At 43.8% G+C, this 19,803-nt stretch overlaps 2 protein-coding genes across 5 annotated transcripts in view; both read right to left on the bottom strand.

Annotated features, from left to right (window-relative positions):
* LOC110527031 (probable E3 ubiquitin-protein ligase HERC1) overlaps positions 1-19,803 on the bottom strand; it is a 241,573-nt gene that overhangs the window by 206,650 nt on the left and 15,120 nt on the right. The window contains exons 6-10 of the mRNA XM_036964527.1: positions 19,435-19,746; positions 17,051-17,147; positions 5,278-5,421; positions 4,773-4,900; positions 1,696-1,840 (exon numbers count right to left, since the gene is read on the bottom strand). Coding sequence (XP_036820422.1) covers positions 1,696-1,840; positions 4,773-4,900; positions 5,278-5,421; positions 17,051-17,147; positions 19,435-19,746 — 826 coding nt within the window. The remainder of the gene's footprint in view (positions 1-1,695; positions 1,841-4,772; positions 4,901-5,277; positions 5,422-17,050; positions 17,148-19,434; positions 19,747-19,803) is intronic.
* LOC118944550 (KH domain-containing protein 3-like) lies at positions 10,710-12,657 on the bottom strand. 4 transcript variants are annotated; one of them, XM_036964525.1, is made up of 3 exons: positions 12,547-12,657; positions 11,623-11,868; positions 10,710-11,592 (listed from the first exon to the last, which is right to left on the bottom strand). In XM_036964525.1, exons 1-3 carry the CDS (start codon positions 12,635-12,637, stop codon positions 11,411-11,413), a joined length of 519 nt encoding a protein of 172 aa, XP_036820420.1. In that variant the 5' UTR covers positions 12,638-12,657; the 3' UTR covers positions 10,710-11,410. The 4 variants fall into 4 exon arrangements, with proteins under 4 accessions (XP_036820420.1, XP_036820419.1, XP_036820421.1 ...); XM_036964524.1 differs by having other exon boundaries at positions 10,710-11,562; positions 11,593-11,868; XM_036964526.1 differs by having other exon boundaries at positions 10,710-11,832.

Here is a 19,803-nt window from a genome sequence, read left to right on the forward strand (position 1 = left end):
CACTCTCTCTACTACCTTCTACCTCTCTCTTTCAGCACTCTCTCTACTACCTTCTACCTCTGTCTCTCTCTTTCAGTACTCTCTCTACTACCTTCTACCTCTGGCTCTCTCTTTCAGCACTCTCTCTACTACCTTCTACCTCTGTCTCTCTCTTTCAGTACTCTCTCTACTACCTTCTACCTCTGTCTCTCTCTTTCAGCACTCTCTCTACTACCTTCTACCTCTCTCTTTCAGCACTCTCTCTACTACCTTCTACCTCTGTCTCTCTCTTTCAGTACTCTCTCTACTACCTTCTACCTCTGGCTCTCTCTTTCAGCACTCTCTCTACTACCTTCTACCTCTCTCTTTCAGCATTCTCTCTACTACCTTCTACCTCTGTCTCTCTCTTTCAGCACTCTCTCTACTACCTTCTACCTCTGTCTCTCTTTCAGCACTCTCTCTACTACCTTCTACCTCTGTCTCTCTCTTTCAGCACTCTCTCTACTACCTTCTACCACTGTCTTGCTCTTTCAGCATTCTCTCTACTACCTTCTACCTCTGTCTCTCTCTTTCAGCACTCTCTCTACTACCTTCTACCACTGTCTTGCTCTTTCAGCATTCTCTCTACTACCTTCTACCTCTGTCTCTCTCTTTCAGCATTCTCTCTACTACCTTCTACCTCTGTCTCTCTCTTTCAGCACTCTCTCTACTACCTTCTACCACTGTCTTGCTCTTTCAGCATTCTCTCTACTACCTTCTACCTCTGTCTCTCTCTCTTTCAGCACTCTCTCTACTACCTTCTACCACTGTCTTGCTCTTTCAGCATTCTCTCTACTACCTTCTACCTCTGTCTCTCTCTTTCAGCACTCTCTCTACTACCTTCTACCTCTGTCTCTCTCTTTCAGCACTCTCTCTACTACCTTCTACCACTGTCTCTCTCTTTCAGCACTCTCTCTACTAACCTTCTACCTCTGTCTCTCTCTTTCAGCACTCTCTCTACTACCTTCTACCTCTGTCTCTCTCTTTCAGCACTCTCTCTACTACCTTCTACCACTGTCTTGCTCTTTCAGCATTCTCTCTACTACCTTCTACCTCTGTCTCTCTCTTTCAGCACTCTCTCTACTACCTTCCACCACTGTCTTGCTCTTTCAGCATTCTCTCTACTACCTTCTACCTCTGTCTCTCTCTTTCAGCACTCTCTCTACTACCTTCTACCTCTGTCTCTCTCTTTCAGCACTCTCTCTACTACCTTCTACCTCTGTCTCTCTCTTCCAGCACTCTCTCTACTAACCTTCTACCTCTGTCTCTCTCTTTCAGCACTCTCTCTACTAACCTTCTACCTCTGTCTCTCTCTTTCAGCACTCTCTCTACTACCTTCTACCTCTGTCTCTCTCTTCCAGCACTCTCTCTACTAACCTTCTACCTCTGTCTCTCTCTTTCAGCACTCTCTCTACTAACCTTCTACCTCTGTCTCTCTCTTTCAGCACTCTCTCTACTACCTTCTACCACTGTCTTGCTCTTTCAGCATTCTCTCTACTACCTTCTACCTCTGTCTCTCTCTTTCAGCACTCTCTCTACTAACCTTCTACCTCTGTCTCTCTCTTTCAGCACTCTCTCTACTACCTTCTACCTCTGTCTCTCTCTAACCAATAAACACGCAAAACACTGACATCATAGATTTAAAATAATCCTGTATTTTTTAAAGGGTTGTTTTACCGTGTGAGAGAGCTAGACAGTGGCTGTCTCCTATGGAGAGGTCCACCACCCTGGTCGCCGTCAACTCCTCAATCAGCTTGGGTCTCAGTGCTGTGGCTTCAGAGGAGCCACAGCCCAGGCAGGCCCCGCAGCCCCAGGCATACACCTGGAACACAGGACAACACAGGACCAGTTACTACAACACAGGACCACACAGGACCAGTTACTACAACACAGGACCAGTTACTACAACACAGGACAACACAGGACCAGTTACTACAACACAGGACAACACAGGACCAGTTACTACAACACAGGACAACACAGGACCAGTTACTACAACACAGGACCAGTTACTACAACACAGGACCAGTTACTACAACACAGGACCAGTTACTACAACACAGGACCAGTTACTACAACACAGGACAACACAGGACCAGTTACTACAACACAGGACAACACAGGACCAGTTACTACAACACAGGACCAGTTACTACAACACAGGACCAGTTACTACAACACAGGACAACACAGGACCAGTTACTACAACACAGGACAACACAGGACCAGTTACTACAACACAGGACCAGTTACTACAACACAGGACCAGTTACTACAACACAGGACAACACAGGACCAGTTACTACAACACAGGACCAGTTACTACAACACAGGACCAGTTACTACAACACAGGACCACACAGGACCAGTTACTACAACACAGGACCAGTTACTACAACACAGGACCAGTTACTACAACACAGGACAACACAGGACCAGTTACTACAACACAGGACAACACAGGACCAGTTACTACAACACAGGACAACACAGGGCCAGTTACTAGAACCAGTCACTAGAACACAGGGCATAGAACCAGTCACTAGAACCAGTCAGGATTAAAGGGTCTGCATATTAAAAGTAGCTTGGTCCCAGATCTGTTTATACGGTCTTGCCAACTCCTATGGTTATTTCCATGTAAATATACCTGGAACCAGGCCATATAAAAGACATCGCAACAGGAAGTTACTTGCAGACAGTATCGATAGAACAACGAGACAGATATTTCACTGCCTGTATAAATGTGAAGCAGCTGCTTGGCGTTTCCACTCACTGTGGTAGTGACAGGAAGACCACTGGCTGGCAGTGGGAGGAACACGGAACAACATGGATTTTGGCAGACATTCTGCTCATTTTCTCATCAATTAAACAGTGCTCTTCCAAAAACTAAAATCTGTTATGAACAGAGTGGACTAAGTTTTGTAGACTTTACCCTTTGCAAAATGTTATTTTATATTTTTAATTGCGTTGTGTAGAAGGACTGAAAGGCAGGGAGGTGTTTGCTAAAGGTAAATAATTATGCAGATGCATGCTAGAATGAGCCAATAGAATCTCCCAATCTCGTGATTGGCTCTGCCCACCTCCTCGCTTGTTCTGCCCACTATGACTCGCTTGTTCCCATTGGAAACGACAGGCTGTGGTCTATCTTGGTTAAGTTGTAAAAATCTTTGATAGTATTGTCAGTTGGACTAAAGGGAACTGTATGTAAACATATAAAAACACTTTGTGATAAATACTTATTTTAACATCCTGGTTAACAGTAACACAGTGAGCAACATAATGTGAATAACAGGAGTTGTGTTTCTTTCTTACTATAACCAGACACAGAGGACCAGAGATCATTGCTACAGGACATATAATATAGTGTTAAGTGAAAACAGCAACACTCCACACAACCAGGGAGAGATTATATCAACAAAACAGTCTTCTGTTTATTCACAAACAAAAGAATTCCTTGAATCGTTGACTAGCAGAATTCCAAGATCAAACCCAAGCCACAGCCAGTGTTTTTCTTTATCCCCCAAGGCATCGTCTGTCGTTGTGGCTGTTGTTGTGACCCATCCCTGGGCAATACACTTCATTTAACTTGTAATCTAACCAGGATACCATCCCTCCCTTGAAGTTAAAACAACTATTTTACAAGAGACAAGTGAAGTTATAGCATGTAGAAGAGACACGATGCCCAGGGACATGTCAGTATAGAAATATAGCATGTAGAACACACAGCCTGGCATGAACCGCTCTGCCCAGGGACAGGTTGGTATAGAAATATAGCATGTAGAACACACAGCCTGGCATGGACCGCTCTGCCCAGGGACAGGTTAGTATAGAAATATAGCATGTAGAAGAGAAATGATCCCCAGGGACAGGTCAGTATAGAAATATAGCATGTAGAAGAGACATGATGCCCAGGGACAGGTCAGTATAGAAATATAGCATGTAGAAGAGACATGATGCCCAGGGACAGGTTAGTATAGAAATATAGCATGTAGAAGAGACATGATGCCCAGGGACAGGTTAGTATAGAAATATAGCATGTAGAAGAGACATGATGCCCAGGGACAGGTCAGTATAGAAATATAGCATGTAGAAGAGACATGATGCCCAGGGACAGGTTAGTATAGAAATATAGCATGTAGAAGAGACATGATGCCCAGGGACAGGTTAGTATAGAAATATAGCATGCAGAAGAGACATGATGCCCAGGGACAGGTTAGTATAGAAATATAGCATGTAGAAGAGACATGATGCCCAGGGACAGGTTAGTATAGAAATATAGCATGTAGAAGAGACATGATGCCCAGGGACAGGTTAGTATAGAAATATAGCATGTAGAAGAGACATGATGCCCAGGGACAGGTTAGTATAGAAATATAGCATGCAGAAGAGACATGATGCCCAGGGACAGGTTAGTATAGAAATATAGCATGTAGAAGAGACATGATGCCCAGGGACAGGTCAGTATAGAAATATAGCATGTAGAAGAGACATGATGCCCAGGGACAGGTCAGTATAGAAATATAGCATGTAGAAGAGACATGATGCCCAGGGAGACAGGTCAGTATAGAAATATAGCATGTAGAACACACAGCTTGGCATGGACCGCTCTGCCCAGGGACATGTCAGTATAGAAATATAGCATGTAGAACACACAGCCTGGCATGGACCGCTCTGCCCAGGGACAGGTACAGATGTTCCAGATTCCTCCCTCCCGTTTCTAAAGTGTAAAACAGTCAGTAAACAGTCAGTCGTACCTGTCCAGTGGAGGTCAGGGCCAGGGAGGACTGGCTTCCAGCACACACTTTCCTTATGAACATCCCCTGCAAGGCCTCCACTACTTTGGGTTTATAGACACGGTTTGTATCTCCATGCCCCAGTTTCCCTGCAGGATAGACAAATTACACATTTAGAGACATATTGCCAATCGTATCATTTATGTAAAACCAATTCTTCAATATGAAGACAGAATTACACAATAAACTATATCTATTGATTTATATATTGTCTTTTATATTTCCATATATATATATATATATGTCGACATTTAGAGATATATTGCCAATCGTATCATTTATGTAAAACCAATTCTTCAATATGAAGACAGAATTACACAATAAACTATATTTATTGATTTATATTGTCTTTTATATTTCCATATATATGTCGACATTTAGAGATATAGTGATAGTTTCGACATAATGACGCTGATATAAAAACACCCGATGGATTCCAGCCTTGCGTCCTGAGCCCTCAACCCACCATTGTCTCCCCCTCCGAAGGACCACACGGTGCGGCCATCTTTTGACAAAGCTATGGTGTGAGAACTCCCACAAGACACCTCTCCTACGTTGCTGATGTCTTTGACCAGAGTAGGAATGTTTCTGCTGTTGCTGTCTCCGTGACCTGCACACCAAAACACAGAGAGGAGAGATATGTCAAGACACCAGACGGGGGAGAAATATTTTATCGACCAGACAGTGGAGAAATATATTATCAACATATCAACCAGATAGTGGAGAAATATATTATCAACATATCAACCAGACAGTGGAGAAATATATTATCAACCAGACAGTAGAGAAATATATTATCAACCAGACAGTAGAGAAATATATTATCAACCAGACAGTAGAGAAATATATTATCAACATATCAACCAGACAGTAGAGAAATATATTATCAACCAGACAGTAGAGAAATATATTATCAACCAGACAGTAGAGAAATATATTATCAACATATCAACCAGACAGTGGAGAAATATACTATCAACATATCAACCAGATAGTGGAGAAATATATTATGAACATATCAACCAGATAGTGGAGAAATATATTATCAACCAGACAGTAGAGAAATATATTATCAACATATCAACCAGATAGTGGAGAAATATATTATCAACCAGACAGGGGAGAAATATATTATCAACCAGACAGGGGAGAAATATATTATCAACCAGACAGTGGAGAAATATATTATGAACATATCAACCAGATAGTGGAGAAATATATTATCAACCAGACAGGGGAGAAATATATTATCAACCAGACAGTGGAGAAATATATTATCAACATATCAACCAGATAGTGGAGAAATATATTATCAACCAGACAGGGGAGAAATATATTATCAACCAGACAGTGGAGAAATATATTATCAACATATCAACCAGACAGTAGAGAAATATATTATCAACATATCAACCAGACAGTGGAGAAATATATTATCAACCAGACAGTGGAGAAATATATTATCAACCAGACAGTGGAGAAATATATTATCAACATATCAACCAGACAGTAGAGAAATATATTATCAACCAGACAGTGGGAAAATATATTATCAACCAGACAGTGGAGAAATATATTATCAACATATCAGCCAGACAGGGGAGAAATATATTATCAACATATCAACCAGACAGTAGAGAAATATATTATCAACATATCAGCCAGACAGGGGAGAAATATATTATCAACATATCAACCAGACAGTAGAGAAATATATTATCAACCAGACAGTAGAGAAATATATTATCAACATATCAACCAGACAGTGGAGAAATATACTATCAACATATCAACCAGATAGTGGAGAAATATATTATGAACCAGACAGTAGAGAAATATATTATCAACATATCAACCAGATAGTGGAGAAATATATTATCAACCAGACAGTAGAGAAATATATTATCAACATATCAACCAGATAGTGGAGAAATATATTATCAACCAGACAGGGGAGAAATATATTATCAACCAGACAGGGGAGAAATATATTATCAACCAGACAGTGGAGAAATATATTATGAACATATCAACCAGATAGTGGAGAAATATATTATCAACCAGACAGGGGAGAAATATATTATCAACCAGACAGTGGAGAAATATATTATCAACATATCAACCAGATAGTGGAGAAATATATTATCAACCAGACAGGGGAGAAATATATTATCAACCAGACAGTGGAGAAATATATTATCAACATATCAACCAGACAGTAGAGAAATATATTATCAACATATCAACCAGACAGTGGAGAAATATATTATCAACCAGACAGTGGAGAAATATATTATCAACCAGACAGTGGAGAAATATATTATCAACATATCAACCAGACAGTAGAGAAATATATTATCAACCAGACAGTGGGAAAATATATTATCAACCAGACAGTGGAGAAATATATTATCAACATATCAGCCAGACAGGGGAGAAATATATTATCAACATATCAACCAGACAGTAGAGAAATATATTATCAACATATCAGCCAGACAGGGGAGAAATATATTATCAACATATCAACCAGACAGTAGAGAAATATATTATCAACATATCAGCCAGACAGGGGAGAAATATATTATCGACATATCAACCAGACAGTAGAGAAATATATTATCAACCAGACAGTGGAGAAATATATTATCAACATATCAGCCAGACAGTAGAGAAATATATTATCAACATATCAGCCAGACAGTGGAGAAATATATTATCAACATATCAACCAGACAGTAGAGAAATATATTATCAACATATCAACCAGACAGTAGAGAAATATATTATCAACCAGACAGTGGGAAAATATATTATCAACCAGACAGGGGAGAAATATATTATCAACATATCAACCAGACAGTGGAGAAATATATTATCAACCAGACAGTGGGAAAATATATTATCAACCAGACAGGGGAGAAATATATTATCAACCAGACAGTGGATAAATATATTATCAACATATCAGCCAGACAGGGGAGAAATATATTATCAACATATCAACCAGACAGTAGAGAAATATATTATCAACCAGACAGTAGAGAAATATATTATCAACCAGACAGTGGGAAAATATATTATCAACCAGACAGTGGGAAAATATATTATCAACCAGACAGGGGAGAAATATATTATCAACATATCAACCAGACAGTAGAGAAATATATTATCAACCAGACAGTGGAGAAATATATTATCAACATATCAACCAGACAGTAGAGGAATATATTATCAACATATCAACCAGATAGTGGAGAAATATATTATCAACATATCAACCAGACAGTAGAGAAATATATTATCAACCAGACAGTGGAGAAATATATTATCAACATATCAACCAGACAGGGGAGAAATATATTATCAACCAGACAGTAGAGAAATATACTATCAACATATCAACCAGACAGTAGAGAAATATATTATCAACATATCAACCAGACAGTAGAGAAATATATTATCAACATATCAACCAGATAGTGGAGAAATATATTATCAACATATCAACCAGACAGTAGAGAAATATATTATCAACCAGACAGTGGAGAAATATATTATCAACATATCAACCAGACAGTGGAGAAATATATTATCAACCAGACAGTGGAGAAATATATTATCAACATATCAACCAGACAGTGGAGAAATATATTATCAACCAGACAGTGGAGAAATATATTATCAACATATCAACCAGACAGTAGAGAAATATATTATCAACCAGACAGTAGAGAAATATATTATCAACCAGACAGTGGAGAAATATATTATCAACATATCAACCAGACAGTAGAGAAATATATTATCAACATATCAACCAGACAGTGGAGAAATATATTATCAACATATCAACCAGATAGTGGATAAATTATTATCAACATATCAACCAGACAGTGGAGAAATATATTATCAACCAGACAGTGGAGAAATATATTATCAACATATCAACCAGACAGTAGAGAAATATATTATCAACCAGACAGTAGAGGAATATATTATCAACCAGACAGTGGAGAAATATATTATCAACATATCAACCAGACAGGGGAGAAATATATTATCAACCAGACAGGGGAGAAATATATTATCAACATATCAACCAGACAGTAGAGAAATATATTATCAACCAGACAGTAGAGAAATATATTATCAACATATCAACCAGACAGTGGAGAAATATATTATGAACATATCAACCAGACAGTGGAGAAATATATTATCAACCAGACAGTAGAGAAATATATTAGAGATAGATACGTTACAACACGGACAGACTGACTAGCTACAACACGGACAGACTGACTAGCAACAACACGGACAGACTGACTAGCTACAACATGGACAGACTGACTAGTTACAACACGGACAGACTGACTAGTTACAACACGGACAGACTAGTTACAACACGGACAGACTAGTTACAACACGGACAGACTGACTAGTTACAACACGGACAGACTGACTAGCTACAACACGGACAGACTGACTAGCTACAACACGGACAGACTGACTAGCTACAACACGGACAGACTGACTAGTTACAACACGGACAGACTGAATAGCTACAACACGGACAGACTGACTAGCTACAACATGGACAGACTGACTAGCTACAACATGGACAGACTGACTTGTTACAACACGGACAGACTGACTAGTTACAACACGGACAGACTGACTAGCTACAACACGGACAGACTGACTAGTTACAACACGGACAGACTAGTTACAACACGGACAGACTGACTAGCTACAACACGGACAGACAGACTAGCTACAACACGGACAGACAGACTAGCTACAACACGGACAGACTGACTAGTTACAACACGGACAGACTGACTAGTTACAACACGGACAGACTAACTAGCTACAACATGGACAGACTGACTAGCTACAACACGGACAGACTAGATACGTTACAACACGGACAGACTGACTAGCTACAACACGGACAGACTGACTAGCTACAACACGGACAGACTGACTAGCTACAACATGGACAGACTAGATACGTTAAAACACGGACAGACTGACTAGCTACAACATGGACAGACTGACTAGTTACAACATGGACAGACTAGATACGTTACAACACGGACAGACTGACTAGCTACAACACGGACAGACTGACTAGCTACAACATGGACAGACTAGATACGTTAAAACACGGACAGACTGACTAGCTACAACACAGACAGACAGACTAGTTACAACACGGACAGACAGACTAGCTACAACACGGACAGACTAGTTACAACACGGACAGACTGACTAGATACAACACGGACAGACTAGTTACAACACGGACAGACTAGTTACAACACGGACAGACTGACTAGCTACAACACGGACAGACTGACTAGCTGGGGTGTGGAGAAGCAGACTATCGCTTGACCTGAGGGTGCAGGTAGGGTTATGGAGGGAGAGCAGTTCTTTGAGACAAGGAATACACTGGAATGTCAGCGGGAGGTTTTTGATTTCAATCCGGAATGAGACAGGGACCGCAGAGATGTGAGGATGGTGGCAGTTCTGAATGTATTGGAGGGATCCAGATGAAGAGTGTTGTAGTTTTTCAGGAGACTCCTGCCAGGGATCCAGATGTAGAGTGTTGTAGTTCTTCAGGAGCCTCCTACCAGGTATCCAGATGAAGAGAGTTGTAGTTCTTCAGGAGACTCCTGCCAGGGTGCCAGATGAAGAGAGTTGTAGTTCTTCAGGAGACTCCTGCCAGGGATCCAGATGAAGAGAGTTGTAGTTCTTCAGGAGCCTCCTACCAGGTATCCAGATGTAGAGAGTTGTAGTTCTTCAGGAGCCTCCTACCAGGGATCAAGATGAAGAGAGTTGTAGTTCTTCAGGAGACTCCTACCAGGGATCCAGATGTAGAGTGTTGTAGTTCTTCAGGAGCCTCCTACCAGGGATCCAGATAAAGAGGGTGTTGCAGTAGTTCAGCATTGAGGAGATAAAGACATGGACGAGCTTCTCGACAGCGTCAAACACTGTGCTCAAGTCCAGGAGGATCAGGAGACAGGGAGAGCCAGGTCGTTGGTGACTCTGAGTAGGGCCGTTTCAATGCTGTGGGCCGGTCGGAAACCTGGCTGGAACTTCTCATATAGGTTGTTCTTATTGAGAAGGTCCTGGAGCTGTACAGAAACCCCTTTCTCCAACACCTTGGAGAGAAACGGGTGGTTGGATATTGGCCTGTAAAATTGGCCAGCAGCAGAGTGACATGATGGAGAGTTAAGGTGGATTTTGAAATCTCTTATAATCACAATGTTGGTTGAGGTGGCGCAGAGTGAAGGAAGGGTTAGGCTTCAGAGACCGATAAACTAGAAGCACAGTCATGGAGTAGACGGACGGGGCTCATTTAGGCCTGAGTAGACCACAGGATGATGCCAGGTTTCAGTTAGGAACATGATGTCAAGCTTCTCGTGGTCGTGCAGGAGGAGGGATTTATTAGAGAGAGACAGCGTATGAAATAGCCCCGTGCTGATAGGCAGGGGAGATGTTGGAATAGGAGCTGCATCAAGTGTCTGTAGAGGTCTCAGGGCACTGAAATCCACTCCGCGTTTTCCTCATTTCCCTTGTGTGCAGAGGTCTTATGGCGTTTCAACTGCCTGAGAAGCATCCTGCAGACCTGGTCCTGTATCATCCATCTCCACTGGGATCAGACCTGGACCTGTATCATCCATCTCCACTGGGATCAGACCTGGTCCTGTATCCTCCATCTCCACTGGGATCAGACCTGGTCCTGTATCCTCCATCTCTACTGGGATCAGACCTGTATCATCCATCTCTACTGGGATCAGACCTGGTCCTGTATCATCCATCTCCACTGGGATCAGACCTGGTCCTGTATCCTCCATCTCCACTGGGATCAGACCTGGTCCTGTATCCTCCATCTCTACTGGGATCAGACCTGTATCATCCATCTCTACTGGGATCAGATCTGGTCCTGTATCATCCATCTCCACTGGGATCAGACCTGGTCCTGTATCATCCATCTCCACTGGGCTCAGACCTGGTCCTGTATCATCCATCTCCACTGGGATCAGACCTGGTCCTGTATCATCCATCTCTACTGGGATCAGACCTGGTCCTGTATCCTCCATCTCCACTCGGATCAGACCTGGTCCTGTATCATCCATCTCCACTGGGATCAGACCTGGTCCTGTATCCTCCATCTCCACTGGGATCAGACCTGGTCCTGTATCCTCCATCTCCACTCGGATCAGACCTGGTCTGTTATCATCCATCTCCACTGGGATCAGACCTGGTCCTGTATCATCCATCTCCACTGGGATCAGACCTGGTCCTGTATCCTCCATCTCTACTGGGATCAGACCTGGTCCTGTATCCTCCATCTCCACTGGGCTCAGACCTGGTCCTGTATCATCCATCTCTACTGGGATCAGACCTGGTCCTGTATCATCCATCTCCACTGGGATCAGACCTGGTCCTGTATCATCCATCTCTACTGGGATCAGACCTGGTCCTGTATCATCCATCTCCACTGGGATCAGACCTGGTCCTGTATCATCCATCTCTACTGGGATCAGACCTGGTCCTGTATCCTCCATCTCCACTGGGATCAGACCTGGTCCTGTATCATCCATCTCCACTGGGATCAGACCTGGTCCTGTATCCTCCATCTCCACTGGGATCAGACCTGGTCCTGTATCCTCCATCTCTACTGGGATCAGACCTGTATCATCCATCTCTACTGGGATCAGACCTGGTCCTGTATCATCCATCTCCACTGGGATCAGACCTGGTCCTGTATCATCCATCTCCACTGGGCTCAGACCTGGTCCTGTATCATCCATCTCCACTGGGATCAGACCTGGTCCTGTATCATCCATCTCTACTGGGATCAGACCTGGTCCTGTATCCTCCATCTCCACTCGGATCAGACCTGGTCCTGTATCATCCATCTCCACTGGGATCAGACCTGGTCCTGTATCCTCCATCTCCACTGGGATCAGACCTGGTCCTGTATCCTCCATCTCCACTCGGATCAGACCTGGTCTGTTATCATCCATCTCCACTGGGATCAGACCTGGTCCTGTATCATCCATCTCCACTGGGATCAGACCTGGTCCTGTATCCTCCATCTCTACTGGGATCAGACCTGGTCCTGTATCCTCCATCTCCACTGGGCTCAGACCTGGTCCTGTATCATCCATCTCTACTGGGATCAGACCTGGTCCTGTATCATCCATCTCCACTGGGATCAGACCTGGACCTGTATCATCCATCTCCACTGGGATCAGACCTGGTCCTGTATCCTCCATCTCCACTGGGATCAGACCTGGTCCTGTATCCTCCATCTCTACTGGGATCAGACCTGGTCCTGTATCATCCATCTCCACTGGGCTCAGACCTGGTCCTGTATCATCCATCTCCACTGGGATCAGACCTGGTCCTGTATCATCCATCTCTACTGGGATCAGACCTGGTCCTGTATCCTCCATATCTACTGGGATCAGACCTGGTCCCGTATCCTCCATCTCCACTGGGATCAGACCTGGTTCTGTATCATCCATCTCCACTGGGATCAGACCTGGTCCTGTATCATCCATCTCTACTGGGCTCAGACCTGGTCCTGTATCATCCATCTCCACTGGGATCAGACCTGGTCCTGTATCCTCCATCTCTACTGGGATCAGACCTGGTCCTGTATCCTCCATCTCCACTGGGATCAGACCTGGTCCTGTATCATCCATCTCCACTGGGCTCAGACCTGGTCCTGTATCATCCATCTCCACTCGGATCAGACCTGGTCCTGTATCATCCATCTCCACTGGGCTCAGACCTGGTCCTGTATCATCCATCTCCACTGGGCTCAGACCTGGTCCTGTATCATCCATCTCCACTGGGCTCAGACCTGGTCCTGTATCATCCATCTCCACTGGGCTCAGACCTGGTCCTGTATCATCCATCTCCACTGGGATCAGACCTGGTCCTGTATCATCCATCTCCACTGGGATCAGACCTGGTCCTGTATCATCCATCTCCACTGGGATCAGACCTGGTCCTGTATCATCCATCTCCACTGGGCTCAGACCTGGTCCTGTATCATCCATCTCCACTGGGCTCAGACCTGGTCCTGTATCATCCATCTCCACTGGGCTCAGACCTGGTCTTGTATCATCCATCTCCACTGGGATCAGACCTGGTCCTGTATCATCCATCTCCACTGGGCTCAGACCTGGTCCTGTATCATCCATCTCCACTGGGATCAGACCTGGTCCTGTATCATCCATCTCCACTGGGATCAGACCTGGTCCTGTATCATCCATCTCCACTGGGATCAGACCTGGTCCTGTATCATCCATCTCCACTGGGATCAGACCTGGTCCTGTATCATCCATCTCCACTGGGCTCAGACCTGGTCCTGTATCATCCATCTCCACTGGGATCAGACCTGGTCCTGTATCATCCATCTCCACTGGGCTCAGACCTGGTCCTGTATCATCCATCTCCACTGGGATCAGACCTGGTCCTGTATCATCCACCATGCCCACTAGGCGTCATGGCAACCATGGAACCCAATTATTACCACAATTAAATATAAAATGTAGATCCTTGCCACTGGCAAACTGACCTGTATGTGAAGCTCTGCTGTGTGTGTAAGGCCTATATGTCTACCACTTTGTGTAGCCGTTAGCGATGCTAATGATAGCCTAACCATTTTCAGGTAGATGGAAAGGCAATACCTGGCAGAATCAGGATTAATTGCATCAATCCAGTTGACATTTGTTTTTGAAAACACTGCTAGTCCTTCTCCCCGCTTTCTGTTGTTGTTGTTGTTGTTGTTGTTGTTGTTGTTGTTGTTGTTGTTGTTGTTGTTGTTGTTGTTGTTGTTGTTGTTGTATCATTTTGGTATCAAGTTTCATTTTTAAAAATGTTTTTTATTCTGCCCTCTAGAGGATTTCACAGAAAAGAACACATGGCATTTTGAAATCTGTAATAAAATACATTTTGCACCTCATTTTCACGGTCTCTTTTCTTCGCTGTTACAGTACATCTATCCAAATCAATGTAAGAACACAAACATGCTAATGTATCAGATGGTTAGTCATTATTAGCCTGGTTCTAGCCTGAATTACAGGCACATTAAGGGACACAAGCCAGTTCATTATCAATTATCAATTATTTTATTAAAAAAAACATTGGTGCGACCAAATCATGTGCTGGTTCTGAACTAGTTAGTAGCACCAGTTCCACCAACTGAACTAGTTAGTAGCACCAGTACCACCAACTGAACTAGTTAGTAGCACCAGTTCCACCAACTGAACTAGTTAGTAGCACCAGTTCCACCAACTGAACTAGTTAGTAGCACCAGTTCCACCAACTGAACTAGTTAGTAGCACCAGTTCCACCAACTGAACTAGTTAGTAGCACCAGTTCCACCAACTGAACTAGTTAGTAGCACCAGTTCACCCAACTGAACTAGTTAGTAGCACCAGTTCCACCAACTGAACTAGTAAGTAGCCCCAGTTCACCCAACTGAACTAGTTAGTAGCACCAGTACCACCAACTGAACTAGTTAGTAGCACCAGTACCACCAACTGAACTAGTTAGTAGCACCAGTTCCACCAACTGAACTAGTTAGTAGCACCAGTTCACCCAACTGAACTAGTTAGTAGCACCAGTTCCACCAACTGAACTAGTAAGTAGCACCAGTTCTTACCAACTGAACTAGTTAGTAGCACCAGTTCCACAAACTGAACTAGTTAGTAGCACCAGTTCCACCAACTGAACTAGTTAGTAGCACCAGTTCCACCAACTGAACTAGTTAGTAGCACCAGTTCCACCAACTGAACTAGTTAGTAGCACCAGTATCACCAACTGAACTAGTTAGTAGCACCAGTTCCACCAACTGAACTAGTTAGTAGCACCAGTACCACCAACTGAACTAGTTAGTAGCACCAGTTCCACCAACTGAACTAGTTAGTAGCACCAGTACCACCAACTGAACTAGTTAGTAGCACCAGTACCACCAACTGAACTAGTTAGTAGCACCAGTATCACCAACTGAACTAGTTAGTAGCACCAGTATCACCAACTGAACTAGTTAGTAGCACCAGTTCCACCAACTGAACTAGTTAGTAGCACCAGTACCACCAACTGAACTAGTTAGTAGCACCAGTACCACCAACTGAACTAGTTAGTAGCACCAGTTCCACCAACTGAACTAGTTAGTAGCACCAGTACCACCAACTGAACTAGTTAGTAGCACCAGTACCACCAACTGAACTAGTTAGTAGCACCAGTTCCACCAACTGAACTAGTTAGTAGCACCAGTACCACCAACTGAACTAGTTAGTGTCACCAGTACCACCAACTGAACTAGTTAGTAGTACCAGTACCACCAACTGAACTAGTTAGTAGCACCAGTTCCACCAACTGAACTAGTTAGTAGTACCAGTACCACCAACTGAACTAGTTAGTAGCACCAGTACCACCAACTGAACTAGTTAGTAGTACCAGTACCACCAACTGAACTAGTTAGTAGCATCAGTTCCACCAACTGAACTAGTTAGTAGCACCAGTATCACCAACTGAACTAGTTAGTAGCAGCAGTTCCACCAACTGAACTAGTTAGTGTAGAACCCTCAAGCAGTAAAACAATGTTAATAATGTTTAGTTTTAATAATGTTCAGAGTGCTGATAATGTTCAGAGTGCTGATAATGTTCAGAGTTAATCATGTTCAGAGTGCTGATAATGTTTAGTGTTAATAATGTTCAGTGTAATAATGTTCAGAGTTAATAATGTTCAGAGGTAATAATGTTCAGTGTAATAATGTTCAGAGGTAATAATGTTCAGAGGTAATAATGTTCAGAGGTAATAATGTTCAGTGTAATAATGTTCAGAGGTAATAATGTTCAGTGTAATAATGTTCAGAGGTAATAATGTTCAGAGGTAATAATGTTCAGAGGTAATAATGTTCAGAGGTAATAATGTTCAGAGGTAATAATGTTCAGAGGTAATAATGTTCAGAGTTAATAATGTTCAGAGTGCTGATAATGTTCAGTGTAATAATGTTCAGAGGTAATAATGTTCAGAGGTAATAATGTTCAGAGGTAATAATGTTCAGAGGTAATAATGTTCAGTGTAATAATGTTCAGAGGTAATAATGTTCAGAGGTAATAATGTTCAGAGGTAATAACGTTTAGTGTTAATAATGTTCAGAGGTAATAATGTTCAGGATGCTAATAGTGCTAATATTTACCTAATCTCCCGAAGTCTCCTTCACCCCACGTGTAGAGCTCTCCATCCTCACTGACCGCTGCACTGTGTCGGTAGCCCGCTGACACACACACCACCACCTGGCCCAACAACGTTCAGCATTGAGACACGACACACTAAAACACACTCGTTTAATGACACATTATTATACCATGGCATTGTTGGAAACCCCCGTTTCTGATTGGCTCGGAAGAGCTTTTCTAGAGCATGCTGTATCTAGAGCAGCATTCTAGAGCATGCTGTATCTAGAGCAGCATTCTAGAGCATGCTGTATCTAGAGCAGCATTCTAGAGCATGCTGTATCTAGAGCAGCATTCTAGAGCATGCTGTATCTAGAGCAGCATTCTAGAGCATGCTGTATCTAGAGCAGCATTCTAGAGCATGCTGTATCTAGAGCAGCATTCTAGAGCATGCTGTATCTAGAGCAGCATTCTAGAGCATGCTGTATCTAGAGCAGCATTCTAGAGCATGCTGTATCTAGAGCAGCATTCTAGAGCATGCTGTATCTAGAGCAGCATTCTAGAGCATGCTGTATCTAGAGCAGCATTCCAGAGCATGCTGTATCTAGAGCAGCATTCTAGAGCATGCTGTATCTAGAGCAGCATTCTAGAGCACGCTGTATCTAGAGCAGCATTCTAGAGCATGCTGTATCTAGAGCAGCATTCTAGAGCATGCTGTATCTAGAGCAGCATTCTAGAGCATGCTGTATCTAGAGCAGCATTCTAGAGCATGCTGTATCTAGAGCAGCATTCTAGAGCATGCTGTATCTAGAGCAGCATTCCAGAGCATGCTGTATCTAGAGCAGCATTCTAGAGCATGCTGTATCTAGAGCAGCATTCTAGAGCATGCTGTATCTAGAGCAGCATTCTAGAGCATGCTGTATCTAGAGCAGCATTCTAGAGCATGCTGTATCTAGAGCAGCATTCCAGAGCATGCTGTATCTAGAGCAGCATTCTAGAGCATGCTGTATCTAGAGCAGCATTCTAGAGCATGCTGGGGGCTGTATCCTATAATGCCCGGGATAATTAAATGACTATGGTTCATTCTTAGATGTTTCAGCTGCTTTTGAAAGCAAACGTGGAAATATTGGCAGTGTTGAATTAAGATTTTTTCATAATAGCGAACTAGGACTGGCGGTTCGGTTAGCTAAGCTAACGAGTCTGTTTGGTTACCGAGGCAACTACTGTAAACTTGCCCCACTGTTTCAAAGTGTACGATGAACACATTTCTACCTGGCAAATGTGTTAAATTATAGCCTTGGTATAAAAGGGATATAATGGAAGATAACGTGACTCCGTGGAAGTCGGTTCCTCTCGGTTACCGTGTCACGGACACACACCTTCCCACGGCGTTCATTATATTCTATAGGACACATGGTTGATTATCCCTTACATAACACTCAACACATCTCTCTATTGGTTGATTATCCCTTACATTAACACTCAACACATCTCTCTATTGGTTGATTATCCCTTACATAACACTCAACACATCTCTCTATTGGTTGATTATCCCTTACATAACACTCAACACATCTCTCTATTGGTTGATTATCCCTTACATAACACTCAACACATCTCTATTGGTAAAGCACCATTTTGTTTTCGGTGAATTATCTCAAACAAGTCATGACAAACAACACACTGTGGTGGTCTAGGGGCTGTGGTGGTCTAGGGGCTGTGGTGGTCTGTGGTGGTCTAGTGGCTGTGGTGGTCTAGGGGCTGTGGTGGTCTGTGGTGGTCTTGGGGTTGTGGTGGTCTGGGGGCTGTGGTGGTCTAGGGGCTGTGGTGGTCTAGGGGCTGTGGTGGTCTGTGGGATGTGGTGGTCTGGGGGCTGTGGTGGTCTGTGGTGGTCTGTGGGCTGTGGTGGTCTGTGATGGTCTAGGGGCTGTGATGGTCTAGGGGCTGTGGTGGTCTGTGGTGGTCTAGGGGCTGTGGTGGTCTATGGGCTGTGGTTGTCTGGGGGCTGTGGTGGTCTGTGGGATGTGGTGGTCTGTGGGATGTGGTGGTCTGGGGGCTGTGGTGGTCTGGGGGCTGTGGTGGTCTGTGATGGTCTAGGGGCTGTGGTGGTCTGTGGTGGTCTAGGGGCTGTGGTGGTCTATGGGCTGTGGTTGTCTGGGGGCTGTGGTGGTCTGGGGGCTGTGGTGGTCTAGGGGCTGTGGTGGGTGGTCTGGGGGCTGTGGTGGTCTGGGGGCTGTGGTGGTCTAGGGGCTGTGGTGGTCTGTGGGCTGTGGTGGTCTAGGGGCTGTGGTGGTCTAGGGGCTGTGGTGGTCTGAGGGCTGTGGTTGTCTGGGGGCTGTGATGGTCTGGGGGCTGTGATGGTCTGGGGGCTGTGGTGGTCTAGGGGCTGTGGTGGTCTGAGCCCTACCTTTCCCTGCAGAGGTCCCTGGATGAGTTTGGGGTACTTCTGTGTGGAGCTGTTCCCATGCCCCAACTTTCCGTAGTCCCCGTCTCCCCAACTGAACACCTCTCCCTCCGTGGTGAAGGCCAGTGTGTGTCCGTCCGACCCCTTCGATGACGTCACCTTTTTGATGGCGCGGTGAGGTTCAAAGGTCAGCTTCTTGAGAGACGATTGGTTGTTGGAGTCTCCCAGACCCAATCTGCCGTAGCTGCCTTTGCCACAGGCTCTGACAGAGCCGTCAGAAGAGATGACGAAGGTGCAATATTGGCCTGCCTCAATCTGACACAGACAGACAAGCACAGGGTTTAGGATTCACACTTGTCAATGGGCATTTCC

Source organism: Oncorhynchus mykiss, chromosome 26 (assembly GCF_013265735.2).
Source record: "Oncorhynchus mykiss isolate Arlee chromosome 26, USDA_OmykA_1.1, whole genome shotgun sequence".
Classification (NCBI taxonomy): domain Eukaryota; kingdom Metazoa; phylum Chordata; class Actinopteri; order Salmoniformes; family Salmonidae; genus Oncorhynchus; species Oncorhynchus mykiss.